Source organism: Syngnathus acus, chromosome 16, assembly GCF_901709675.1.
Source record: "Syngnathus acus chromosome 16, fSynAcu1.2, whole genome shotgun sequence".
NCBI lineage: Eukaryota > Metazoa > Chordata > Actinopteri > Syngnathiformes > Syngnathidae > Syngnathus > Syngnathus acus.
The window spans coordinates 3595947-3623452 of NC_051101.1; the positions used below are offsets into that span (position 1 = coordinate 3595947).

The window sequence follows — 27506 nt, forward strand, 5'->3', positions numbered from 1 at the left end:
TTGACTGGCACGACACGGAAGCGGTGACGAATGGCGTCAAAGCGATGACGCTGCTGACCAATGATGACAAGTGTAGGGCGGGACTAAAGTGAAAATGGACGGGCGAGACAGCCAATCGGAGCGCTGTGGCAGGTGCCTGTGCGTCAGCCTCGCGAACCTTTGCGCGCCCTTTGTTTGTAACGACGCGGCTGTGGAGAAGGGAAAACTTCGCGCTGATCTCTGATCGGTTTGTGTTTCATGCTTAGCACACGTACACGGTTGCGAAACTGACTCTAGGTCCGCGAATCAGATCGACCAGCCCCAAAGCTTAATGAACAGCCCTGACGAGCATGATTTTTTGACTGTAACGAATTACAAATACTAATTTTTGATATTCATGTTCTTTATGTGTGTATTTATCTATTTATTTACTTATTTGTTGACCTATTTATGAATGTGTGGATGCGTTTATTTTTGTTTTTATTGTATTTTTCCACGTCATTTGAATAAATGCCTGTATTTTCTACTCCATTATATTAAAATAGACTTTGTATACAGAATACAAGACTCGAAAAGGGGCAGACTAGCAACCAAACCTCCCCCACTTGGTTTGTGAAAGGCATTTTCTCACGGCTCTGTATGAATTGTTTGCCTGGGGTGCCTCAAAGCAAAACATAATGATGAGCCATTTGTGTCAGTTGGAATAACTCAAAATAAGCCATTCGACCTTGATTTATTTGCTCACATACAGTCGGTTCCATTTGGAAGCCCCATATTTCAAAAGCAGCTCTAAATGTAAAATGCAAATACAATTTTACAATAATATAAATCCACAAATATGCAAGTTTTCGGAATAAAATCAGGGGTGGGAAAAGTATGCTTCTTTCTCGGCTCATAACATTAAAAGAAACAAATATATTTCACCATATGTTTATTTTTTTAAACCTATGAATGACTTGGACCATCTGTCAATTTAAAAAATAATTATGAGGACCTTGAGCACACGTTTGCCCACCCCTGGTCTAAAATACATAGAGTGGAAGCGGTGACATGATTTGAAAAGTACACGTCACTATTTTTCTGCAATGTTGAAAAAAAAAAGTGCTAAAGTGATGGTGCTCTAAAGTTCAAGTTACATTTCACAGAAGTGAAGGGAGGCCCCCGTTACCCACCGTGCAGCCTATAAATAGAACTTGAGGGTGGACGTTTATGGGAAGAGACAATTGACAACATTCAAACACATAGGTTACAAAACCTCTACTGCGGTAACAGCAGGACAGAGGCAAGAGCTTCATCACTGATATTAATCTTCCATATATTCCTAAAATGAAAATGGAAGGAGGTTGTTTATTCAACAGGTAAACAGTGAAAAGTGACAATTGAATAAACTGCTTTAGTTACTATTTAGTAAAATACAGTGTTGCACTCAAATTTGCAGATTTATCCTCCCCATTTGACAATTCAATAACGCACACAGGAATATATTCTTTATCATCCGTAAAGAAAAACGACTAACTGTATTACAGCAGTTTACTGAGATTTTGGATAAGCGTACAATCTGTGTAGTTTTTGTATTATACTGCTCTCTAGTGGCCAAAGTGCGCACATCACAAGCAGCCACACGTGAATTAATCGTAATGCACAAACTGTTTAAATTCTTTGCTGCCGAAGAACTACATTGAATTATGATGAGTTTCATTTAGCCAAAAGCAGTGATTCGGTGCCATCTTGTTGCATGAAGCGCATATTCACTTTATTCGTTGTTGGACTTAACACAATAAACAATGTCCGCCCAAAACGGTTTGCTTTCAAAGGTTTTAAGAAACGTGACTGCTGCAGCTCTCAGTGGAGCTTCAAATGTCGGTCAAAGGCACCACCCCGACACAAATCGTCACGGCATATGAACCGCTTGTAACATATCAGAAAGAAAATAGAGTATAGATGAACATACCATAATTTAGTTTAGTACATCAGTTCAATCCTGCGCCGACCAAGCAAGGCAAATCAACACGGCAAGTCCACCTCACCTCAGAGTAGGAAAATATACTTTATACATAACAAGACACTTTCAGGGTTAATATTCCTCCTCGTTCAAAACTAACGTTGTGCTTTTGTGCAAGAATTTACGGAACAGTGAACCCCGGTTACACTGCAGATTCTTTACAGAGCAAAAAGAAGCGAGAGAATCGATTGTGTGTTCTTTGATTACAATTGTATAGTGTAGATTTAATGTAACAAATTTGGTTTCTTTTTTATCTATCGTGGATTTGTAGTGGAACATATCCCCGCAACAAAAAGGGGTTCACCGTCTTGTAAAATAATGAAAATAAAAATAAAAGCCACAATAATGTCACATTTCTGCATTGAATAAAAACAATAAACAGCAGACAGTAATTACATGGAAAAGCACGAAACCGCTGCTAGTTTGTTTCTCCATGTAATTTATGTCTAGAAATATATCATTCATACTTACCATATGAAAATAATGATGATAAATCAGCATAATACTGAGACAGATACATTCCTGAAGTGTATCTGCGAGGATGATACACGACCATGAAACGTTTCACTGGAAATGCAGTTGCAAGTGACGGCCAGCGTGGGGCGCAGTTGCTCATCCCGTCCATGATAGGTGTGCTGCAGTGGTGATGGGCCAGATTGGGACGTCGCAGACTCAAGTTTTCAATTATTTTAAAAGATTGCCAGGACCAATCAGCCAACAAGGTCACGGCTTGGACTCACTCCGAACCCGCTTCTCGTTTCTGGTCTCTCAGTTGTAGTGAAGGTGGTCCGAAAGTCTCCTGTTTGATGCGGCAGGGAACACCGAGTCTTGGTCGGGTTCATCCTCAGGAGAAATGAGCTGAAGAGCCACTTCGTTCTCATAGCAGAAAGACGAGCGAGTGCTCTTTATGTATTTAAGCTCTGCGAGCTCTTTAGCGCTACACAAGGGCGTGTTTGGGATTTCGTACGTCCGATGGAAGAATGAGTAGTCCACCTGGGAAAAGGGAAAGAACAGCATGTGGCTTTGATTTTATTTATTTTTTTAAACAATTTTTTTTTGCTTCAATACATTGTACTGCTCCTTAAAGTGTACACGCCTTGGCCACCTGGGGGCAGTATAATAATGACAGACAGTCATGTCACAACTGTCTCAGTAAGATGCGCTAATATTTACGTTTTTTGCAGAGGATAAAGAATCTATACAATTGACTCCTGCCATTTGTGGGAAGTAGGGACTCTGCATATAATTGATGCCCATTAATGAAAGCATTTTCGCTCTCCTAATTGTTATAGAGGTGGTGTGGTCCATACCTCATAGCAGTCCTTCTTCTCAAAGAGCACAGGTTCAAAACGATATCCCCACTGGATTTCCGATGCCAGATAGGAGCTGCGGCATTGCGTGGTCATCGCTGTGGCCTCCACCATGCCCTCCAGGATCACCATCACCTCCAGTTCGGTGTCGCTTTCCAGGGTCTCGCGGTCCATCTCAAAGAAAGGCGACTCGTCGTTGATCTCGTGGACGATCGTGACCGGTGAGACCAAGAAAATGCGGTCGGTGCCGGTGTCAAATCCAACGTTGATGTCCAAGTTGTCCAGCGGAAGGAACTCGCCTTCTTCTGTCACCCTTGACTGTTGATAGAAAAAAAAATTAACAACCGTGAAATCATGAGAACTATGTACCTGGGATATTTTGGGGGCGTGGCTAAAACAGGGCCCAGTGACTAGTGTTGGACATCGACTGACATTGCGGTTCAATCATACCCACTCACAGCATTTACAATTTTTTTTTCATCTGGAAAAAACTAATCCCATCTGCCCTTTCCTCTTTGCTCTGTTATTAAGCGAGATCACCTTCACAGATTCCACCCCTCCCCCCAAGGATAAATTTGACAGCATCACCACTCGCACGCAAGACTTCTCGAGGTTCACGAAGGAGTTTGTTCAAATATCAGAATGACAATGTCGGTATTCTTTACGTGGAGGAAAAACGAGATGACAAAGGGAAACGGTGAAGTAAGAGTGGGCAAGTTAATCCAGGGTAAATCTTCCTAACCCCCGAGGGAGAATAAAACAAGCTCTCATTAACTCCAGACCACAGAATATGTCGAGGCCAGATGGTCTCGGCACCCTGTTTGTTTATCTTTTATCTGGACCGCAATCATTCACAGCAGCAACTAAGGTGTTGATACGATTTTGGATTTTTCCATTGGCAATGTTCTCCATCCAATAACTTACCTTTAAAAGCTGCGCTCGGACGTGAGCCTCGACCAGGTGACTCTTGCGCAGGTTTCCGACTCGCCACATCATGCAGAGTTTGCCGTCCCTGAGGGCCACCACGGCAGTTTGAGAGAAGACCAGAGTTTGGTTGCGCTTCTTGGGCTTGGCCATCTTTGCCATGACCGCCCCGATGATGAAGGCGTCAATGATGCAGCCCACGATGCACTGCAAGACGACCGCCGCCACCGCCAGGGGGCATCGCTCGGTCACGCTTCGGAATCCGTAACCGATGGACGTCTGCGTCTCCAGCGAGAAGAGAAAGGCCGCCATGAAGCTGTTCACTTGGAGGAAGCAGGGCTCCTCCGCTGCCGCCTCTCTGTCGGCCTCTCCCGACGCCGAGGTGCCGGGAACGAGGCGGACGGAGAGGTCCCCGTGCATGGAGGCAATGAGCCAGAAAGCACATCCAAAGAGTAGCCAGGAGAGGAGGAAGGAGAGAGTGAAGATGACCAGCATCCAGCGCCAGCGGATGTCCACACAGGTGGTGAAGAGGTCACTGAGATAGCGCTGGCCCCTCTCGCTCATGTTGACAAAGGTAACGTTGCAGCGGCCGTCCTTGCCCACAAAGCGCTTTCGGGGCCCGCCGCCGGCCCGCTTGGCGCGCCGGCGGCTTGCGGTGGAGGGGGAAGAAAGGGAGTCCCGGTCCGAGCCGGACGGGCCTTCCCCTCTTCCTCCTACACTACTTCCTGAGCACATGGCCTCCGTTCTTTCCCCGCCTTCTCCTCCCGTCGACTCTCCGGTGGCACGCCGCGCATCGCAGTCAAGAGGCAATGCGATGCCGTTGACGACGTGGGTCGGGGACGGGCCGCTCGGGCTTCCCGACCCACTCGGGCTCCCGCCTGCCCGAGCCATGTCGTCTGCGCTCTGTGCCAGCCTCATGACTTCCTCCTCCTCGAGCGGCCCATCCACCACCACAGCACTGAAGCGCCGTTTCACACGTGCCGCGCCCATCGCGCGCTCTCAAGTCTCACTTTGTCACACGGTCAAGTTGTGTGATGGAGTAACGACGGTAGGAGTCTTCAGTGCATCCTCGAAACAAAATCATCGGAATCCATACCCGTCAAGAATCCCCTTCAAAATCATTGATCGGTTCCATGTTGCGGGTTTCCAAGAACGATCCTTTCGTTGATGGATCTCAGAGCAAATCCACTTTCATCGAGTACATCTCCGAGTGTGTCCATGGAAGAACACTGTCCATACATCGAAGCAAACCAAAAATGACGGCAGGGTTACCTCGCCTTATATCTGTTGCTCAGAATCAACTTGCAAGGGAGGGAAAACAAGAAGCATGCAGGGGGGGGGGGGGTGTTCGATTTCAAAAAGTACAACAGAAGACAATTTCAGGCAGCGTTTTGACAAAGCTGGGGACAGGGGCAAACTTGGGACACGGACACATACCGGCGCAGATATGAACATGCAGTTGAAAAGATAAAAACATGCGCTTTCTTACGATACAGTTCTTCAGGTTCAGGTTGTGGCATGGCAAAACAAAAAAAACATTGCTGTTTTTAGAAATCAAAAACCACGTCAGGTAGAGAGACCAACGAGAAGATACTTGATAGGCAACTTTCTTGTCCCTTCATCTTTAACAACTTCCCAGAGTGTCCATATCTGCCTGACTGTCATTTTGAATTTACTGAAGATGATGACATTATACCAAAATAAAAAAAATCTAAGTGATACAAATTAATCTATACCTCACCAGACATCCCTCCTTCCTAAGCCTGATTAGATACAGAGAGAAGAAAATAACACAGCGATTAACTGTGTTGCTTGGAAGATTTATGAAAAGGCAAAAGGTCACCTGAAGACGCTTTTACAGATGGAGCGTTAGGTTGGCTGAGAGATTGGCTTTGACAAGTTCACTGCAGCTCAGATTCCCGCTTTCCAAAGGCTCGCTGCAGAATTTCTGGCAAAGAGGCATAAATTAGGAATCCTTTGACAATATAAAAGAAAAATTACAAAAAAAGTTTGCATTTACCTTTCATAGTCATTCCAAGATCACTTTCGTAAGTGTTTAATCCTTTGGATAAAACCAATCAATTCATTTGATTCATCTGTATGATTCCTACAATAAATGAAAATGAGGAAAAAGATCCCTCCTGAAATGGGAAGTGACATATGGGTTCATCTTTGGTGGTGCGTTCAGGCAAAATGTTCAGAAGACAAAACAATCTCCCATTTGGATTTGATTGTCTTTGCTAACTTCTTGTCGGTCGTCTGCTTTTTTCTCACTTGACTCATTTAACAAACCAGCGAGCCTGGAAAAAAAGACATTTACTCATGAGAAAAAAAAAATATTCAAATGGTCATTGCAAAAAAAGATAATCAGATGCTTACCTATGTTTTTTGTTTTCTGTCTGGATGGTTTTTTTCCCCTTTTTTTTTTACAATCAGTCCTATCTCAGGAACATCCCATAGATGTTTGTTATTGTCTTGGACCCTGGGAAGAGATTCAAATAAAATCATGGATAATCATTCGACACAACGTTAGCATTAGTTAGCATTTCTTTGCTTGACGAAAGGCCCGGAGCAGCAATTCCTGACCTTGACGACCTCAGAATTGTGCCCAACCAACATTTGTCCGTTATCTCCATTATGACACCTCCTCAGTGTGGCTGAACGACCGATGACAGCCACCTCGAGGAGGTGATTAAACAAGTACGAGCGCGTGTGTTTGGAAGCTAACGGCTTTCTCTTATCAATGTCAAGTGGTTTGTGAACCTGGTGGTCACGCACGAATCCCGTCACCGAAGAAATGTCAGTTCGCACTCGTTAAAGTGCCTGACAGATGTTAAGGCCGCTACAAAGACAGTTTAGCGCAAACCATTTCTGGCGCATAGCAGAGCGACAGAACCCGGGAAGGAAATTTAAAACAGTTGAAGTGTCAAATAGCAAAATCCATCACTGTTTGATGAAAACCTTGACTTTAGGGACCTTTTGTGCCTTTAAATCCTCCAGATGATCAGATATTATTCAAATGCTATGTGGACAGATTACGACAACAAGGGATTGATACGATTTTAGTGCGATTGTATTTTTCCACAACAAACCGAGCCGAGCCACAACAATGCAAATATGCACACGTCGATACTTTGTGATTGATCAGTGGTAGTTAGAAACCAGGCCACAGATTCGAGCTCTCTCTCAGCGCTCTAGCTATTTTCTAGAGCTTGCAGAGAAATATAATCACCTTTACAAACCATATTTAGATAAAACTTTTAAAAAAATGGCATGTTTAAGATAGGTAATTGCATTTTAAAGCATCCCAACAATTGAATGTCCTTTTATCTTGGGACAGTGTGATCAATAAGAGAACATTTTCTGATGGAGGTTGCATCCGGTCCAACAACGTGAGCCCTTATTTAGCGGCCGATAACAAGCATATGTGTGCACTTGGCTTGGCAGTCTGCCTCATTCCGTCTAATTGAAACTCTTTACCCGAACGCGTGCAAAAAAAAAAAAATGGAGGTCATCGTGTGGCAAAATGTTAATCTGGGTGGGAGCTAAGATGCTGAATGTTTGTAATTAAGACAATACTCAAAAGTCAACAATAAATAATCACCTCGAAAAATAAAAATAATAAAACATAAATAATATTAATAAAATTAAAATGATAATCAAAAATAATAAAAAGAAGGCAGCAATCACAGAGTATTAAATAAAACAGCATAACATCTACAAAAGACAATGAATATAAAGTTCAGCGTAAAATCTAAATTGGAAAAGTCTTATGAGCTGCATTAGAAAATTGGTGCTTTTTTCCCCTAGTTAAAACCAATTTCAGCTTGAAAACAATTTTTGTCAACCACAGTAAAAACTGGTAGCGTGTCAGCCCACAGTGAGTTCATTAAAGCTGCTTATTCGATTTTCAATTACATCATTCTTTCATAGCAAGACAACAACAAACCAACAAACATTGCAATTTTAACACTGCACTAAGGTAACAAGCAGCGATAAATTTTGACAAGATGAACTTTCACTCACCAAAAGTCTCCTTAGGCAACTTCATGTGACAATCTTTGCGCAATATAAGAGTTTGACAAAGCCTGCTGGATCCGCGCGCACGTCGTCAACTGTCCTGTGCGTTGGCGCGCGCGCTCCCGAGGCGCTACGTCCCCCGGGGACGTGCGCACGCATGACCTTGACACACGATCCCGATTCATTCAACTAGTACATGATCTTATATGGAGAAGTCATTCACCATATAATATTAAAACAACGCAAATACATATTTTAATATTCAATGCAACGTATACACTGAAACACGATAGTTTGTTTTTGTTCCGAGTGCACGCTGTGGGAGTGAGAGAATTGCCGTGTGTTTACTTTTCTCTTAATCTGATTTAATCTCAGTCAAAACGTCGCAGTGATGCCAAGACGTGTCGTGGGAAATGGAAATAGGCATCAGACGGCTCAAGGAGCTAAACAGCTGCTGCAACCGGCGACTATCACACTAATGTGTGAGAAATGTGAAAACTTCGATGCAACTCAGTGCGTCGGGTGACGGAGTGAAGCATTGCAGATTACGTGCCACCAGGCAGACTATCTTTTTATATTACACAAGTGCGTATGTGTGTGCGTGATTGACCCGTGGAAAACAGTGGGTGTGGTTTAGAGGTTGCCAACCAGAGAGGGAGGAGTCATTTAGAAGAGCGTGATGATGATGATGATGTCAAATTTACCAGAAGGATAAGGCTGGCTGGCTGCATGCACCCACTGATATTAAAATCCCTGTAAAGTGAATAGAAATGTATTTTAAATTTGACACGCCACAAAAAAAAAACCAACAGTTGTTACCAAGCCTACCAAATTTGAATGATTAAAAAGATGCCAAGTATATAATACAGTGATCCCTCGCTACTTCGCGTTTCGTTTATCGCGGCTTCACCACATCGCGGATTTTTTTTTCTAAATTAAAAAAACATTTAAAAGTCAAAATAAAACTTCTAAATTGAGGAAACGTGTCTCACCTTTAGGACAATGTAGTCTTGTTCCGTTTACATTCCTTTAGAAGTCCGTTTTCACGTGTTAGCACGATTAGCATCTTTCCGCTAACTCGTTAGCCAGTACTTCTTGTTGGTGACCGTACTTCGTGGATTTCACTTATCGCGGGTGGTTTTTGGAACCAATTATCCGTGATATACGAGGGATTACTGTATGAGGCTTAAAAATCTAGAGAAAGATTTACAGGCCTTTTCCACACTGTAAAGAAGCTTTGGTCCCAACTTTGGCTGTCAAGTTAGACTTTTGGGTAAAACAAACAAATAATCGCTCACAAAATGTGCAAATAACATCACGCCTGGCGGTAGTTCAGTTTAGTGTGACACTCTGGACATTCGACTTTCAAAGTTGCACCGTAATAAGTCTTCTTTGTGGTTTGTGTGTGTAAAACGCTGTGACCTAAAACAATGAGAAACGTGTTCATCTGAGAAAGAACTTTCCATTTGTATGGTACGACCGCTAATGAGGCACAAAACCACCGACGGGCGGTTCGCATCGCTCAAGAGCTCACCGACATTTCCACTGTTTAAGTCAAACACGGGTTACTTCCATACTGTGGCTTTAAAATGATTCATTTGATGCACAGCGGTCGATGGGAAAGCTGACGTAAATGTAACTTTCGCAATTATTCACATGTAAGGAACATCCCCCTTGTGTTGGCAGCCTTCACCAGTGACTCACAACCGCACGAAGACGCCATTATTATTTTTGGCTGCAATAACCCCAACAAGCCACCAGTGGGCAGGTTCAAACCAGTTTTGACTCATGTCGGTCTGTTTTGATTCCCAGCAGGCAATTAGAGCTGCACACCTCGTACTTACGTCAAATTACAAGGCAAGTTTAAAATGTGTCAACACTCTAGACGTAGAATTTCACACCTGAGGGAGCCTTTGGACCTGAAATAATGCAAGGTTGACTTATTACTTTTCATTTTACAAGTGTTGATTTAGCACGGCTCACCTGTTTTCTGGGTTTGGTCATGTGACCCTCGCAAGATGACCCTTTGGGCACTGTGACATTAAGTTTGACAACTTCCACTTTAATGGAAAACAACACCACCATATAGATGCTAATTGTTAGCTTGTGTGAGGCTTTTTGTATCATCAGATTTGAGTCACAATATGGACATCCATCATTGCAGCGCAAAGAGGGGGGAAAAATGAATTAAATGGGACATGCTACAATTGGAATCAGTCCAAAGAAGGATTAAAAACCTGAATTGGATTTCTGACTATGGGATTAAAGTACATCCTAAATGGATATACTGGATCTACCTACAGATCTTGATATATCGTTATGATAGTGATTTAAAATGTAAGCTAAAAAATAGAAAAAGAAATTGCTGTAATCACCGTTTTCAACTGTGCCTTTTTTATTTCAGGTATTTAGTAAAGCTGCTCCCTTGAATTCTGATGAAACTGTTTTGCAGGGAAGACAGTATCAATACACTCCTGACTTAGTAACAAGGAAGGATTAGGAAAATTTGATGGTCACCAGCTTGAGGGGATCAATAACTCATCACGAATTGTGAATCAGTCTGATCCAGAAACCATTTGTCTCCTCAGAAAACGTCCGCCCATTTAATCAAGACTATGATACGGAGGACGGTCATTCGTCAGTGCGTTTGCGGAGAAACGCAGACGCAAATTAATTAAATGAAGGCGGAAGGCAAGGACGGCCAGGGAGAGGTTAGGGAGGCGTTGATGGAAGGGGCCGGGGGGTTTGTCCTGGTGGGATTCCCTGCTGATTGGACATGTTTGGGTGGGTTGCATAAACACAAATAAAAATACACTGAAAAATAAAGGCTGTTTTTTTTTTGCAAGTGTGCGGTCACAAGTGCTATTCTGTTTTTACACGCTGGACATTTTGGGAAATCCCTTAAGGAAGAATTGCTCCCAGGATTTGGGCTGCTACTGGGTAATTTAGACGCAAGTGTCAAAAGACCTTGACACTATCAAAAGCACAGGCCTATATTTATATTCTAAATATTAATATTTGGCCCATATAATTGTATAGATTTATCTTTGCCAATTTAATCTGCCCAAGGACTTCAAAATCAGCCATGCTGGCCAACGTGACTTCAAAAACACTACAATGGGACTCATTAACCAATTAGATTTCAAATTTGTCCTCACAGGGCCAGAGTGCTGACCTTTGATGACATCACACTTTTTCCGTTCACTGATTGGTCGATCAAAGCAAAACTTGATACAGCTAAATTGAACGAGCGAAACACATCTAGTTATCGTCACGTGTTTATACATTTACAAATCTTCATGTCTGTAAATAATTTACAGTAGAAATGTGTGCTTACAGTGAATTAAATAAAGATTTTAGCATTTGTGTCATACTGAAATGCCCAAATGGGCTTCAGAACTGCGCCCCGGCATTTGCAGTAGACTAAACTCCTTCACCGCCTCGCGTCATGATTTGCATATTTAAGATTGATGCAAAATAATTAACAAGCGCAAATGCACGACGAACGGGTCAAAGCACTAGAACGAAGCCATAGCTCAGGTAAATGTAATTATATAATGTGTCGGTCGGACGGGATGGAGATGGATGTGCTGTGACAAATAAATAGCGGGCCACTCGAGCATTTTCATTTTGTGCGACATTTATGTTACACTATTTTCTTCTTTCGTAGGCCAACTAGGGGCATGAAAAAACATGATGCAACAGAAAACATGGGCAATATTATTATCAATATTACTTCTAAGGAGCTTGCTGATGAGTTGAATCAAGTGTGTTGGAGCAGGGAAACATTGAAAACAACCTAGCTAAGGGTTCTCAAGGACCGGACATTTTGGTTGGCAAAAACTTTATCCCACCAAAAATAACACATTTGAACACAAAGTTTCAATACTAATGATGTGTCAGAGGGCCCATTTGCTTTTACGCTACTTTGACATTTGAGTTCCAGGAAAGCGCTTAATGTGTTTTTTGCACTTTATGGATCGTTTTTTCCAGAGACTCTGCAAACTTCAACAATATTAATTTCCCGCACAGGGGAGTTTCTTTATTACTTTATTCTCTACGTTTCACTAAGTCATACCCATCTGTATCTACTTGCATGATGGCAGCCAGGACGGCTCATATCTCGATGCCCCCCACCCCTCCCCTCCCGGTTTTGGCATGCTTGTGCCAGGTATTTTTCAAATTCCTCACACCCTGTGGGGATAGGTATGTCCACCCCCCAGCTTCCAGCCATCCCCGCTAAACTTTGCTGCCTGTCTGTGTCCATCTAGCGTATGCCAGCACATGTACGGAGCAGCCAAGCGACGCGGCGCTCGCTTCGCACGCACGTCTGACTGGCGGGTCCCAACAAAATCATCCGGCCTCTTGAAGCTGGCGAAGAGCGGCGGTGGGTTCTCCGTGCGGCGGGCCAAAAACAACTGGGCGGGTAACAGGCAACTGTGAGCTATGCTTGACCACTCCAGAAAGGCCCGTTTATCCGGTGACAAGTCAAGCCTCTTATTAGAGCTCGGTTAAAAAAAAAAAAAAAAATCCTATCCAGGGCCATTTGAGTTTTATACGCAGTCCTTGGAGGGTCATTCTAAAACATCACATACGTACTTTTGGCCCACCGTTTCCAACCCATAAAAAATGTTGACACAGGACCTATTAAGATAATTTTGTCCGTAAATAAAACGCCGTATCTCATATCTGTCTCCCACGCGGACTCGTTTCAACTTGACCACGATGAAGTAGGTTAGTTGGAAAATTGGATCGTATGTACGTCTTTTTTTCCCACAGACTCCGGCGAGAGTCTTCCATCTCACTCGCGTGCTTCCATACGTGAAAAGAAAACATGGAGAACTCGCCCGCAAAGAGCGGCCTGTCTGAAACAATTTGCCAAAACCGTTGATGGAGCGTTTTCTGTTAAGGGTATCAAGATTGTGGTGTTTGGTCTCTTCAACCACAAAACCAGATTTACTCGTAAAATGACTGAAAAACTCAAACTTTGGAGAATTCTATACTCCACGAATAGAATTCATGTTAAATAAATATTTGAGTTATTCTAGGAGAGTTTATGCTTAGCCGTGTTTGATTCCCAGATTTTTACACGAGTGGCAGCTGAATTATATAAGAAGAAATACAAAATGGACTTCGAGTTGAGTATCAGAGTTACTGGATATGATCACAGACTCCAAAATTGTCAGGGGAGGAAAAAAAAAAAAAAAATCATATTTCTGCTGATCTTTCCTTGTGCGAGCTGTCAGTCTATGTACACACACACAAACGTAATTACGTAATTTAGTTGAGAAGCAGATAATAATCCGCCAACGGTAGACACAACACGCTAGGCCAGTCTCGACATCTGCGGTGAATAAGCGACATTAGTGTGCTGCGTTATAGACTGAAAAGCCAAGAAAAAGCCACATCTCAAATGAAATTATTGAGCCGGGCAGCTCAAAAGTGGGCTGCAGCTAAACAAACAAAATGAAAAGATTCCAGGATAGGGATGACGCAAATATGCAGGAGAAAAGTTCTGGCGACATTTTCTGAAAGAAATTTCTCCATCAAAAGATTTAGAAATTGAAATTTAAAATTTTTTCTTACTGACGGAACCAAAATGTATTCACAACATTTTTATTCCATGTATCACTTCAAATTAGCTTTGAAGACTTCAACTGATTATTTGCCAAAACACAATATTATGAGACTATTCATAGTCATGTAGTTGAGGTCTTCACAAGGGGTCCAAAGTGTGATTTACGCCCGGCGCAAAGGTTTCAAAACATTGGAAACCCATCAAAACATGACGGAACTCGCAAAGAAAATATAAGCGGGATATAAAGCTGTCATAAACCTGTCGTCATTCGAAGCGGCTTTAAAAAAAAAAGAGCTAAAATATCATTTCTGGGTATAAACGTAGTAGTGATTGGTAATAATTCAGAAATATTGGTGGACATCAAATTTTATCCTGTTAGGATAGAGATAAAACTGTCAATGAATTTCAAAAAAGAAAAAAAAATCACTTAGGTAGGACCACCTGGATCCGGTTTAGGACCACACAAATTTATAGTAACATTCATCATTGTGTAGGATAAGTCCAACACTCAGCATCCCACCCCCTTTTCCCCTCACACACACACACACACACACACACACATGAGTGGTGGACACTTCAAAGACTGCGCTGAGGAGAAGGAGTCCAGACGGGACAAGACAGTAGAGTTCGCATCGCAAAGTTTGGAGAGTCCAGACATATCGTCGCCCGGCAGAAGCTTTTATTTTGTGACCAAAATTCAAATTCTGGAGATTTCGAGACCGCTCGTGACCACACGAGAAGGATTTGGAAATGGAAAGAGAACTTTTTGACCAGAAGCATCGGTGGAATATTGTTTCGGTAGCAAATTCTCTGAGGTGAGATTCAGGAAATGCATTTTGTAAAAACACAAGAATAGACCGATATGATTCTAATTATTTATGTTTATTGTCTAACTATAGGGAGTCCTGTTCTCATGACACAAAGTGTTTTTTATATCTGCTGCTCAGTCTTTGGTAAAGAAAACCCATCCGTCACTTCTGCTGTAAGGCAAACAACTCGTCCGTCTGTCACGGAATTCTGCCGCAAAGACGATTGTGTCGGGAAAAGCGTGGTCACGAACGTCGGCGATGCTATTCAAAGCGAGTTGTTAAATGTGGAGGCACGCGACACAGCGGGGGGACCGGCTGCTCCTCTCCAGTTCAACTGCAGCTCTTAACCCCGGTGCCACCGGGTCCGCATGTGTCGCACGGGCGGGGGCCAGGCACCCCGCCGATGCTTTGAACTCGTCCTGAAGCGCATGTGTCGAGAATCTTCAGCCCCAAAATTCTTATTGCGATTTAAAATCCATGAGGAGAAAATATCTTCAGGTTGTCCCACTTAACTGATTGGTGGCCAACTGATGACCTGAAGAATGGTCCGGGCTCTCCGTCAAGATTTACAGCCTCAATCGGAGCCCTCCTGCTCTGAAAATCCAATTATTTACGAAAACCGGGGAGCGCCGCGCCGCGCCTGACTCCCAAGGAATCCATAAAACCGAGAAGTCTGTGCCAACGCCTGATGCTTTGTGCTCCTCCATAAACCATCGCTTTCGCTGACATTTTAATTTTTACGGCATGTTGACGCGACGTTCTTTTCTTTGTGTGTCACCATGAGAAAGGAATCTCCGAAATGGTCAGAAAATAACATTTGTTTCTTTGTCTCCTTGAATCTGTCTCTACTTCTACGACCTCAAGCAGATCGAGCTTGGAATAATCTTCACTTGGCCTGGCCGATTCCTCCGCACGAGCTACCGACCTCCGAAATGGACCCCTCGGGCTCCTTGTCTCCACCTTCCCCGTTCACCGTGGGTCCCAATTTGTCTGTGGCCGCCACCCCGACCCCGACCTCTCCATCTCCCAGCCTGGCCTCCACTGCTGTCTTCTGCTCCTTCCTCTCCCTGCTCTCCCTCCTGGGCATCTTAGGGAACCTCTACACTCTGGGCCTCCTTCTGAGGCGCAGGAGAAGCAGGAGGAGAAGCAGAGCGGGACTCAGCTGCTGCTTCACGCAAGTGCCGGCACCCTCCTGCCTTTCCAATCCGTCCTCGCTCTCGCCCTCCTCCTCTCCCCTGTCCTCTTCCTCGTCCTCCTCCTCTCTTCACCTGCAGGTGCTGAGCCTGGCTCTGGCCGACCTGCTCTACCTGTTCACCGCCCCCTTCATCGTCTACGACAGCCTGGCGTCCGACTGGGCCTTCGGCGAGCTGGGCTGCCGTCTCCTCCTGAGCCTGGACCTCCTCACCATGCACGCTTCCATCTTCACGCTCACCGCCATGAGCCTGGACCGCTACCGGGCCGTGGCGCGGCCCCTGCACACCTCCTCTTCCAACTCGTCGGGCCTGCTGCGTGTGAGCTTGGCTTGGGGGCTGGCCGTGGCGCTGAGCTTGCCCATGATGATCACCCTGCACCTGGAAGACGGCGAGAACCAGGAGGGCCAGCTGTGCGTGCCGGCGTGGGACGAACAAAGCTCCAAGGCCTACCTGAGCGTGCTCTTCTGCACCAGCATCCTCGGGCCGGGCCTGGCCATCGGAGCCCTCTACGCGACTCTTGGCCGACTTTACTGGGTGTCTCAGACCCGGGCCCCGTGGGGTTCCGGCGCTAGTACTGCTTGCCCCGCCCGTGCCCCCAAACCCAAAGTCCTGCTCCTCATCTTGGGCATCGTGCTGGCCTTTTGGGCTTGCTTCCTCCCTTTCTGGATCTGGCAGCTTCTGCCTCTCTATAAGCCTGACATGCTGCGGACCGTACCGGTGGGCACTCAGGTGACGGTGAACCGGATCCTCACGGGACTGACCTACGGAAACTCTTGCGTGAATCCGTTCTTCTACACGCTACTGACTGGCAAGCGCAGACGCAACCGGCAAACGCTGACGTCGGCAAATCAGCTCTGCCGCAAGAGCAGCCCGCCGCAGTAGATACGATAATGTGAGCCTTCCTTTGTGTGCTTTCTGACTTAGACACACGTGAAAAAGAATAGATACTGAAAATTCATCTGGTTTTTTTTTTCTTCATTATTCTCAATAGACACCAAAGATAAACGATTTGTGAACTGCGCCAGGCAAATCGGAGCACTTTGTAAAAGAGTTTTGTATAAAGTTCGGAATGAAGAAGGTGGAAAATATTTGGGTTGTTTTTAGCCATGCGAAAATGACAATTTGAGTTACAATTAAAGAATTTATCAGCTGCTGAGTAAAAATATTGCAAAAGCGTATCACTGTAGGCGAATGGGTATTATTATTGTTATTATTATCGTTGTTATTATCCCGAACCAAATCACCCAGCGTAGGAATGTCATTTTGTTTGACTGTTTATTTGTTGAATGAAAGTTTTGCATGCGCGCGCATTTCCAGTAAAAGAATTGATGCACTTCTGCTTGTTTTCTGAAAAATTAAATACAAATATTTTCTTTCTTTTGAAGCAATTTGCCGTTGTCAGCTCATCTGAATCTGGTTTTTTTGCCTGAGGCATTTTGAGTCTTTTGTTTACTTCTTGTACATTTTAAATAGACTTTACGTTGCTAGGTTTGACCATGCAAAGCTATTGCATGGCTCCAATTCTGACTGATGTTTATATTAACGCTTAATATAGCGCTCTAAATAAAGAGGATGCTTTCTGCCATTCACAGAGTCATTTGATCTCTTACCGGGTTCAACTTAACACCACTGGGCACTTTGCACCAGTCGGTTGTATTTTGCAAGCAAAGATTTGATTGACGTTTGTTTGGTTCGTGTGTACGTGTCAGCGTCAGGTCTTCTGTGTTTTTGCGCACACTCGCCGGCTGACGTTTGCGTATCTCCGTGCGGCAAGGAGCTCTCTGTATGCCCACCTGAAAGGCTGCACTGTGCTGAAGCGCAAACCCCGCTGCTCATTGACGCATGCACACGGGCAAATATTGTTGAACGAGAGAGGATGGGATGAAGGAGGATGGTGCTTTGCTCAGAGGAGCGGTGGGTGTTTTAAACAGTCCCTGCATGGCCCGATTTTTCGGATTGACAGTTGGACAGACCTTAAAAAATCTGGTAGAGACATTTGCTGCAAGGCCGTTTATTTTCTCCTCCAGACTTCATAATTCCTAATGAAAGCCATAAATGTCCACATTTAATGGAGCGGGAGCTAATATTAAGTAACCTTAAACGCACAATATATATATATTTTTTTAACTCAAATCGAGTACGGATTAGTTGTGATTATTTTCCAGATGCTTTCAAATTTTCCGTGAAGTGTGTAATGTGTTATTCCCACAAAAGAAATCAAGATATTAGAATCTGTACTTGATTGGTGTATGGCAAAGCATTTTCTGAGACTATTGAGTGTTTTATTTTTTGATTTTGGAAGAAACGCATGCCATCATACTGAAATATACTTCCATAAAAGTGAAATTTAAGACATTTAACAGGTGAGGTGCAGGAATGATTTTTGTCCACTTGGGGTCACCATATTGTATATGTGACTATGAGCATGTATGTGTATGGCTTTAAAGGGCGGGGCTTGGACTGGTGAGTGACGTGGGTGCCTTGGAATGAGATTGTGGATTTTGTTAGCTTATATGAACCTGTTAGCCATTCTGTATGTTCAAAAGCGATCAAAAAGTGCACCAGCCACTGTGTCCATTCTTGACCACAAAATATTCGAACTAGCGATGCTAGGCTAATCACTATGTGCACGGAAGACCAGTTTGAGACAATAAAAATGAAAGTTTAAATTTGACACATATTTATGGGACCGTTTGCAACCATACAGTCGCGAGACGGATGATTTAGTCGAGGTTTTTATTGCATCATCAGCGCAATGTCATCATTCATATTTGAGTGACACACTGTATCTGGGTCATTGTGTTTTTCTTTCCCTCGCACACACCAGACAGTAAAACCATTAAGCTCCATTGACCGTTATTCGACATTCAATAACATAATAAGCGTTTTTCTTTCCATATTTGACCGAGTGATTTGATTAAATTGCAAAATGAGCCTACTGAGAGACAGGGAGCGGAGCGAGCTACCTGCTTAGGCCTCGGTTTTCGCAAACACTTGAACAAAAAGGTAAGGAAAGCAACTGAAAAGCCTCAAACGAGAGTTTTTCCTGATACGTCGACAGCGCCGAGGCCTTTGTGCGCTCCAGGCATGTGTTTTCATTTACCTGGCTACCTCGCGGGGCGACGCTCCCACCGCACTTATCATGCGTGCTCCCGCCACAGGGGGTGCTCCTGTCGGAGAGTTAATGTGATCTCCATGCAACTTTTGTGCTCAACTGCGGCTATCTCAGTGCATTCGTCCATTTGAAAGGAATGTCTTGTCCACAAAAACCGTACGAAAGGCAAGGATTTGTTTTTCGTCAGCAATAGTTTAGGAATTTGAAGCCAAACCCAAAACACTACGTTTTCACAAAATGATATTTACAATCAAGTACACTTTTTAACTTTTACTCAAACCAGTTACTGTATTTTTTTCCTCCTCTGTCAAAAAGCCAGAAGACGGACGGTGCTGTTTTTTTGTGAAGGCCGTCTGACAATGACAGCCGAGCACGGTGCTGATGTCGACACGCACGTGTGCGTTACAAAAACTCAACATATCAGATGATAACAATCCTCCCGTGAGTCTGCTGGGATGACTGAGTGTTTGATAAACTTCAAATAAGCACCGTTTGCCCAAGCTGACCGAATGGATGGAAAATATTGTGTCAGTTGGCAGGACGGCCCATCTATAAACTTTGCCAGTGTTGGTAGTGGGCGGCCCGATCCAATCATAACCCTTGTTCTGCAGGACGACAGAAGCCTCTGATTTCATCCCGAGATAGCAACCTGCGTTTTTAGCGCCTCGCCGGGAATAGGAGAGGACAAAAAGCTGCGAGTGGGAACGTCGCTGAGCTCTACCTGAGGATTTCATACATCCAACAGATGTCCGTTTCCTGGAACCGGCGAGCATCTTTTCCATCCCTTGGCCCCGCCTGCCGGGCCCTCCTCCTGACCAGTGATCGTGCCTGCTCGCAGGTGCCCCTCCCCTGGGCAGCCCGCTCAGGAAAGCACCCCGCCGGGCAGACGAGACGAGGCCACGGCCCGGGCCAAGATCCCGCTGTGAGCTGTATAAGAGGCTCCCATTCTCTGTAGACGTACACCGAAAAGTTTCCCGCAGCACTCACTTTGCTGCCTGCGAAAACTCGATCCCGCCATATGTTTTCCCTCTTTCGCTCACCCTCCACGTTTCCTGCATATATGCTTCGCAGATTAATATGGCTTTAAGCATTGCATCATATAAAAAAAAAAAACAGGCTCAGTTTACGCTCTGACAAATCTGGAAAATGCAACACATTGGCTAGTGTGGCCGTGAAAAATGGCCGTTATGCCAACATCAGTAAAATAGGCCTGTGTGTGGCCAAAAAAAAAACCTTGGCTATGAGCAGTTTACATGAAGAGTACCTCACGAGACTATTAAAGGACTTCTAGAATTTTGTTCTTGAGTTGCGAGGGCTAAATGTGGCAGCAGATTGGTAATTAGAAATATTTAAGTCACGAATATTTAAAGATAAAATAGTTCGCAAAAGTATATATTGTCTATCTTCTGCAAAAAACAACTAATATTACTGCAGCGTACTGACTCACTTTGGTGTGAAACTCTTCTTTGTGGAATATACACTACACTGCCCCCTGGTGGCCAGGGTGCACCATTGTACGTCAATTTGGAATATTAAAATGTACAAAGTAGTACATACGATCCTTGGAATGGCTTATTTCCATTGACTTATTTTGCATGGGAAAATGGTTTTGGATCAAATGTATTGTGCTTGACCTTGTAATTGCTGGTTTGACGGCAAACACAGAAGCCACGGCTGCCCACAGTCTTTCTTTGTTTGACTCAATGCGACCCCGCGGTGAGGCGCCCTCCTCTCCATCACGTCCAGTGACTTCGCACGTCGCCGTCAGCGGCCAGGATCAGGCGAGGCCTTGGCTTGTGAGCCAGAGAGGCCGGAGGTTACATCAACCGACATACGTATTACGGTTCGCACCTGGGCTCGTACTAGCAAAGACAGTAAATATGACACGTCTGCTCTTTTCTGCCTCCTCCTCCCTCTTGCACGTAAACAGACGTTTGAGTCAAGTCAGGCTTCGAGGTTGCCCTGAACTCTGACCTCGTGACACTTCACTCATGTGAACACCATGGGTGAGCATGCAGAAGACACTCCAAAGTCTCTTCAAAGGCACGTTGTTACAACTAGATTGCAGATGGTATGAAAGAAGAGAAGAGAGAGTTTGGCAAGAGCCAGGAGCAAATTACGTCAAGAAACTTAACTGGGATGGAAGTACAAAATAATAAAACAGCTCAAACAACTGCTGTCAGAATTCAAGTGTTGCACAAACGTACCTTGACTCCTTCCAAATGTTGTGGACTGCAGCTCAAGCTCAACCGTGCTGCATAAAAAAAACGAGAAAAAAAAAATACAAAACAAATCTCCAAAATCGAACAGGTGAGCGCCACCATGTTGAAAAACAAGCTTGACGTTGGCGCCCTCTAACGGCGACTATTAGTAACAACCCACAGACCTGAGCCGGAAGCGTCTTCTCGGTTAGCTTAGCGTCAGCGAGTGTCTCTCATACGCGTACGAAATATAGCAAAAGAAAAGCCTCGCGTGTGTTTTTACACAGCGAAAGAGGAACTTTTAAGGACCTATATGTCATTTGGTGGAAGTCAAAACGGCGGGTGAGTAACCGTTCGTGCGATCACAATATTTTGGCCTCGGTCGTTTATAACCCGGGCTCGCTAGTTTATGTAATCATGGAGGACTCTCACTGCGCATTAGCTCTTTGTAGTTAGCCACATTTTCATAAAACGCGCTAAATAGCATTTACATCTCTTAAAACCCGCAATCACGCTACTGCAAGCTCTAATCATGTGATCCTTTGATCCTGGCTGTTAATTCATAATTGCTATGTTATTGTCTACCTAGCCGCCGCGCTAGCAAATGGGACCAGCCAGGTCCGGGTTGTGGGGGGCCGGGGGAGGCTGAGTCGGCCCCTACCGGGGCTCTGGACGCCGCCGCCGCGGTGGCCGCCAAGATTAACGCCATGCTGGTAGCCAAGGGCAAGCTCAAGCCCTCGCAGATCGGCACACCTGGGCCCGTTGAAAAGGTAAACGATAAATACTGCTGCAAGGAATGTTTTCTCTGATATGAGCTTGTCCAACTTGCTCCGCTAATGAGTTTAGTTTGACATTGTTAGAAGTAGTCATTTAATCACAGGGTTGGAGTCGGCAGTGCTTTAAAACTGCTTTGCTTCGTAGTTATTGCTGGAGGCAGTTGAGAATGCAGACTTTTAATGGCTTATGGTGCCTGAGTGGATGAGATGAGAGTGAGCCGATTCAAACTCTCATTTGTTCACGTTTGTTGTTGTTTTTCTTTGACATGCACGCACAACATTGAGATTCGAGTAGGCCTGTAATGTACACATGATTCTCTCTTTGACAGGTTCTGGGCATTGGGAAACCTCAGGTGCCAACCAAGGCGAAAGACGACCTGGTGGTGGCGGAGGTCGAGATCAATGACGTCCCGATCACATGCCGGAATCTCCTGACGCGAGGACAAACACAAGATGAGGTCAGTTTGGATGAACGTTATTCTTTCAGTCAACGGCATCCAAAAGCAAGATGAAAAATCTGTTCTAAGAAGTGATGGACTCTTTGTTTCCAGATCAGCAAAGTGAGCAGCGCTGCCGTATCCACCAGAGGACGCTACATGACTGCGGAGGAGAAGGGCAAAGCGCCACCCGGGTGACTCGCTCGTCTCCCTTTGGCACTGTCCGGCTTTGTTTTTTATGATGTATGTCTAAACACGACCTCTGTGCTCTCTCCTCCTAGGGAGCGGCCTCTGTATCTGCACGTTCAGGGACAGACGCGGGAGCTTGTGGACCGTCAGTACTCTTAAAATGTCTTCTTTTCATTCCTCAGTGGGCTATGATTTTTGACACGTTTGTTCGTCTGTGCTTTCAGGGGCTGTAAACAAAATCAAGGAGATCATCACCAACGGGGTTGTGAAAGCAGCGACCGCCTCGTCCTCAGTGTCCTCGTCCTTCTCTTCCGTCGCGCCTGCAGTGACGGTTTACCAGCAAGCACCTCCACCTTCGCTACCACCGATGACGCATCATAAGCCGCACTTCCAGGGCGGGGTAAGATGATCTAAAACAATGCGGAACCTCCAAAGTTGTGCAATGCTAATTGACCGCAAGGTGTTGCTCAAATGACTAAGTACTTTTTGAACTTTTCCAGATGCACTATGTTCAAGATAAGATCTTTGTGGGGCTGGAGCACGCCATCCCAGGCTTTGCCGTCAAAGAGCGCGTGGAGGGTCCTAACTGCTCGTACCTGCAGCACATTCAGGGCGAGACTGGAGCCAAAGTCTTCCTCAGGGGGAAAGGCTCGGGCTGCCTGGAGCCTACGTCCGGACGAGAGGCCTTTGAGCCCATGTATATCTACATCAGGTGGGGCTGACTCAAGATCCGAGAGGGAGCGGGGGGCTCTCTTGGGACAGGATTGCTCCCTTTTACTCTGCTTTTTGAGCTCACTCTGTCTCCAATGTTCCTCTGCAGCCATCCCAAACCAGAAGGTCTTGCAGCAGCCAAAACATTGTGTCAAAACTTGCTTCAAACTGTGAGTAGCACCTTCAGGCACTGTTGTACACATCAGCATCTGAGGTTTTAGCTTCTCTTCTCAGGTCCATGCAGAGTATTCTCGTTTCCTCTCTCAAATGAGCTCAATGATGCCTTCACAACAAGGTACGTTCTCTGAATGGAATTGAAACATTTCTTACATTTAGCTGGAACCTCGCCATCTTGTATTACTTGAAATTGTACAAGCCAGCCATTCTGAGGCCCTCTTCTCCTTCCAGGCTTCGCACAGCCCCCGGTGATGAACGGGATGCCCCCGCAGCCCCCCTACTATCCGCCAGCCGGCTTCCAGCCGGGCTACCCCATGCCGGTGCCCCCACCCCAGAACCAGCCCCCACCCATGCCCTTTTCCGTGCCGCCTCCCATGCCCCCACCTGTACCACCCAAGGTTATCCTCCCTCAGTTCCCGCCTACCCCGGCGCCACCACCACCGCCTCCAAATCTAGCCCCGCCCCTGTGTCCCGCACCTCCTGTTTCCGCTCCTCTTCCGGTATCTGTTCCGCCACCCGTTCTTCCACCTGCTCCAGTTCTTCCTCCTACTCCTGCTCCAGTTCCTCCTCCGGCTTCTGTGGTTCAGGTACCCATTGGCAATAATTGTGAACGTAATAATGGACGGCATGATGGCAAATGACATCCTATCAGTCATTCAGTGAAAATGTCACATGTAAACATTCACTAAATCCTGAGTGCAATATTTTGTGGTTTTCTTTTGTATATACAGCATATAACAGAAACTCGATATGGATTTGTGGCTGTAAACAAACATGTTTCTTTTCTCGGTGCAGACGGTACCTCCGATGTCCTATGCTCCGCCGGCTGTGGCGCCGCTCAAAGGCCCGCCTCCTCCATCCGTGACGGCCAATCCGGCGCAGAAAAGACGCTTCACAGAGGAAGTGCCCGACGAGCGTGACAGCGGCCTGCTTGGCTATCAGGTGAACAACATGCACGTCAGTCATTATTTTTTACTTGCTTCAAGCAGTTGGCCACTGCCAGCTGTGACATAAAACAAAATAATTAAACGTTGCTTGAGATCAGAGAGTTCAACCTCATATAGTTTTAGCGAACAAAACAGCTAGCTTAATGCTAGCATATAATGTGAAAGACTATCGACGGGCTAACAGAAATTAGCATCCTTTTGTCAATTTTGTTTCCGGTTTACCAATGCTGGTGTAGGAAGCGTGTCTTTTTTTTTCTTTTCCCTACATGCTTAGTGGCATGAAGGAGAATTTTTTATTTGATTATTTTTTTAATGATAGGCTGAAAGTGTCTCAAAATTGTGACCCATAAAAAAGTTGGTCAAGCACTTGGTAAGAAATAGAAAAAAAAGTGACACTTGATACTGTGGCCAGGAGAGTCAAGTGAAAAATGTCTGCTAATGGCACCTGTGTCTTTCTGCTCATAGCATGGACCCATTCATATGACTAATTTAGGTGCAGGCTTCTCCGCGGGCAGCTCCGAGACTGCAGGACCCCCACCTTCGAGTTCCTCTGGCCCTACGACTGAGAGGGACGGGTACGCAGGGTCATTTCTAGATACATCATTTTTATAATATTCTGTCCTCGTACGTTATGTTACTCAACTTTTTGTGTGCCATTCATTTTTAGTTTTTACATTTTATTATTGTTTTCATTTTTTTTTTTTTTACAGTACAGTGATCCCCCGTTCATCCCGGGAGTTACGTGCCAGACCCACCGGAGATAGGTGAAAATCTGCAACATCATTGAAAAAAATACATAGATATTTTGAAAATACTTCTCCTGCACACGTTGGCATATTAAGATAAACAACCGTATTGTAAATGTATGAAATGTTTTGTAGCGCAAGCCTTAAAATAATTGATTACATTGGAAACCTACTCATTACAAATGATGTAATGGGGGATTGTTGTACTGTATAGTTTTAACAGTACAGATGTACTTTTATTTCACTTGTTTTTCTTCACCTTCACCCAACCATTAATCGTTTTAATACGATTCAAAGTAACATGTTTTATTTTGTTTGTTTACTGATTTTAGCACATTTAGCACAACTGAAGTGCAAACAACACTGCTCTATTTTTTTATTTGATCATTATTTTAAACAATATGAAATACTAAGTGTCGGTTTGTTTGTTTGTTCCTTCAGTAGGCAGCTAATGCCTCCACCGCCGTTGCCCGTAAATGGCGTGAGACCCAAGATGGAGGAGAGAAGGCTGCCGCAAGGCCCCGTGGGTAAGTCCCGTACGTCACATTGACCGGCAGCAAAAGTGGAATGCGCCTCTCCTCGCAATTTTAGCAGCAATCCACTTAGACGTAAACTAAAATGTCTCCTATGGATTTGACGACTCTTCCAGGATTCCGCCGCAGTGACTAAAAAGCGCCAAATAGTTGAAGTGGAGCCTTTTATCCAGTGTCTTGTCCCGTTCTGATGACATCATCAGTTTGCAGTGTTGACCTCCCTCACTAACGAGCGTCTCTCCTGTTTTTGTGTTTTCTCTTTTTTTCTCTGTTTTTCCTCTCTTCCATGTCATCCCCGGGGGGGCGGGGGGTTGCTGACCACTTGTCACGTGACGCCTGTCCTGCCGCTGCATTGGACGCCCCCCACCGACCAATGGCGGTTCTGGGATGGCCCGCCCATCTTCCGCCGAACTAATCTGTTTCTTCCAATTTGGATTGTGTCGAATCGCTGCTGCCATGATTTGTTTTTGCGCTTTTGTCTTTCTCTCTCTCTCTCTCTCTCTCTCTCTCCCCTCCCCCAAATGTGTGTCCTCCCACCCTGCTTCCTCTAGCTGAACCTGTTGCAAAGAGGCTAAAAACGGGCTTGGTGGCATACGCTGGCGACTCCTCAGACGAAGAGGAAGAGCACCCGAGCTCCAAAGCCTCAGGGTCAGGTAACCCCGGAGGCTCGCCTTCTACCTCCTTAGACTGGATACAGGGGTACCGCTGCCCGCCCCCGCCGCCCCCTCGGGCTAAAACGCAGCCGCAGCAGCAGTCTATGCCCTTCTGGATGGCGCCGTGAAAGTTCCGCACGGATAATTCGTAGCTTTGGGTTTAGCTCAAGTCAGCAAATTTGTGATTTAGTTTAGTTTAGTTTAGTTTATTGTTTAGCACATATTATTATAACAAATAACAGTGCAGGGAGGGAGACGAAGCCTAGGGCTTGTAAGGAGCTCCACTCCTGTATAATCAAAGTGCACAACAAACAAAGTGCTGTGACATCAAATATTATTCAAGTGTTTAAGAAAGAAAAAAAATAATAATAATATATATATATATATATATATAAATGAATAAACATCAATGAATAAACACAAGCATAACTAGCTAAATATTAAATCGTCATATTTATATATGCATATATACGAAAGTGAACGTATACATACATAAACAAATACACTATACAAAATGAGAAACAAGAGAAACAAAATTTGACACTTTAGTGATGTTGAAACAATCAAAAAACACCAGGTAAGAAAATAGCTGAGCGGAAGCAGAAGAACTGCAAACAGAAAATAACAAAACAAGGAAGAATCAGGGTATAAATAGTGGTTTAAGTTGATGTTCTTAGTATGGATCAGCTGAGTGCGGTGGAGTAATTTTGGACTGGTAGGATCATGAGTGGAGAAGGTGGTGTTTCAGGTGCTTTCTAAAAGCAACCTGTGAAGATATGGATCGAATATGGATTGGTAGCTCATTCCAGAGTGAGGGCCCTCTAAAATGGATATTGTATTGATGGCGTGATGTTCGACAGGACGGTGGGTGGAGATTGTCCCCCTGTCTTGTAGGATAAGAATGTAATTCCGATACAAATGCGAAGAAATTATGAAAAGTGGCTGGAAGACAGTGTTTCCTGTATATATATTTATGGGTGAGTAGACAGGTTTGATGAATATTTACTTTATCAATTGGCAGTAATGAATAGTTTCTAAACAATGGTGCCGATGGTTCATATCTATTTGATCTATTTGATTTCTGCACTTGTACAGCGTAAACCTTTTAGGACTGACACTTTGCAAAGCTGCGGAGCTATGCCAGATTGATTTTGGAAAAACTGTGAATTCGGAATATATTGTCTTTGTGATCATAATAAAAGAAAA

The 27506-nt window shown here is 44.7% G+C and overlaps 3 protein-coding genes across 11 annotated transcripts; 2 read left to right on the top strand and 1 right to left on the bottom strand.

Annotated features, from left to right (window-relative positions):
* Positions 1-696: 696 nt before the first annotated feature.
* Positions 697-8331, bottom strand: kcnj14 (potassium inwardly rectifying channel subfamily J member 14). 2 transcript variants are annotated; one of them, XM_037272815.1, is made up of 7 exons: positions 8242-8331; positions 6595-6697; positions 6236-6515; positions 6059-6163; positions 4216-5978; positions 3292-3609; positions 697-2974 (listed from the first exon to the last, which is right to left on the bottom strand). In XM_037272815.1, the coding sequence occupies exons 5-7, from the start codon at positions 5203-5205 to the stop codon at positions 2750-2752; spliced, it is 1533 nt and encodes a 510-aa protein (XP_037128710.1). In that variant the 5' UTR covers positions 5206-5978; positions 6059-6163; positions 6236-6515; positions 6595-6697; positions 8242-8331; the 3' UTR covers positions 697-2749. The 2 variants fall into 2 exon arrangements, with proteins under 2 accessions (XP_037128710.1, XP_037128711.1); XM_037272816.1 differs by having other exon boundaries at positions 4216-6152.
* Positions 8332-14352: 6021 nt separating this feature from the next.
* On the top strand, positions 14353-17203 carry LOC119136387 (urotensin-2 receptor). Its single transcript, XM_037274790.1, has 2 exons — positions 14353-14628; positions 15490-17203. The coding sequence occupies exon 2, from the start codon at positions 15555-15557 to the stop codon at positions 16695-16697; it is 1143 nt and encodes a 380-aa protein (XP_037130685.1). The 5' UTR covers positions 14353-14628; positions 15490-15554; the 3' UTR covers positions 16698-17203.
* A 4102-nt stretch (positions 17204-21305) lies between these two features.
* On the top strand, positions 21306-27501 carry khdc4 (KH domain containing 4, pre-mRNA splicing factor). 8 transcript variants are annotated; one of them, XM_037273594.1, is made up of 16 exons: positions 21306-21473; positions 21721-21901; positions 22237-22365; positions 22459-22538; positions 22626-22678; positions 22758-22933; positions 23034-23245; positions 23354-23414; positions 23479-23539; positions 23653-24008; positions 24217-24363; positions 24834-24943; positions 25079-25132; positions 25556-25641; positions 26199-26482; positions 27376-27501. In XM_037273594.1, exons 1-15 carry the CDS (start codon positions 21445-21447, stop codon positions 26426-26428), a joined length of 1965 nt encoding a protein of 654 aa, XP_037129489.1. In that variant the 5' UTR covers positions 21306-21444; the 3' UTR covers positions 26429-26482; positions 27376-27501. The 8 variants fall into 8 exon arrangements, with proteins under 8 accessions (XP_037129489.1, XP_037129490.1, XP_037129492.1 ...); XM_037273595.1 differs by having other exon boundaries at positions 25559-25641; XM_037273597.1 differs by lacking the exon at positions 25079-25132.
* Positions 27502-27506: the final 5 nt, after the last annotated feature.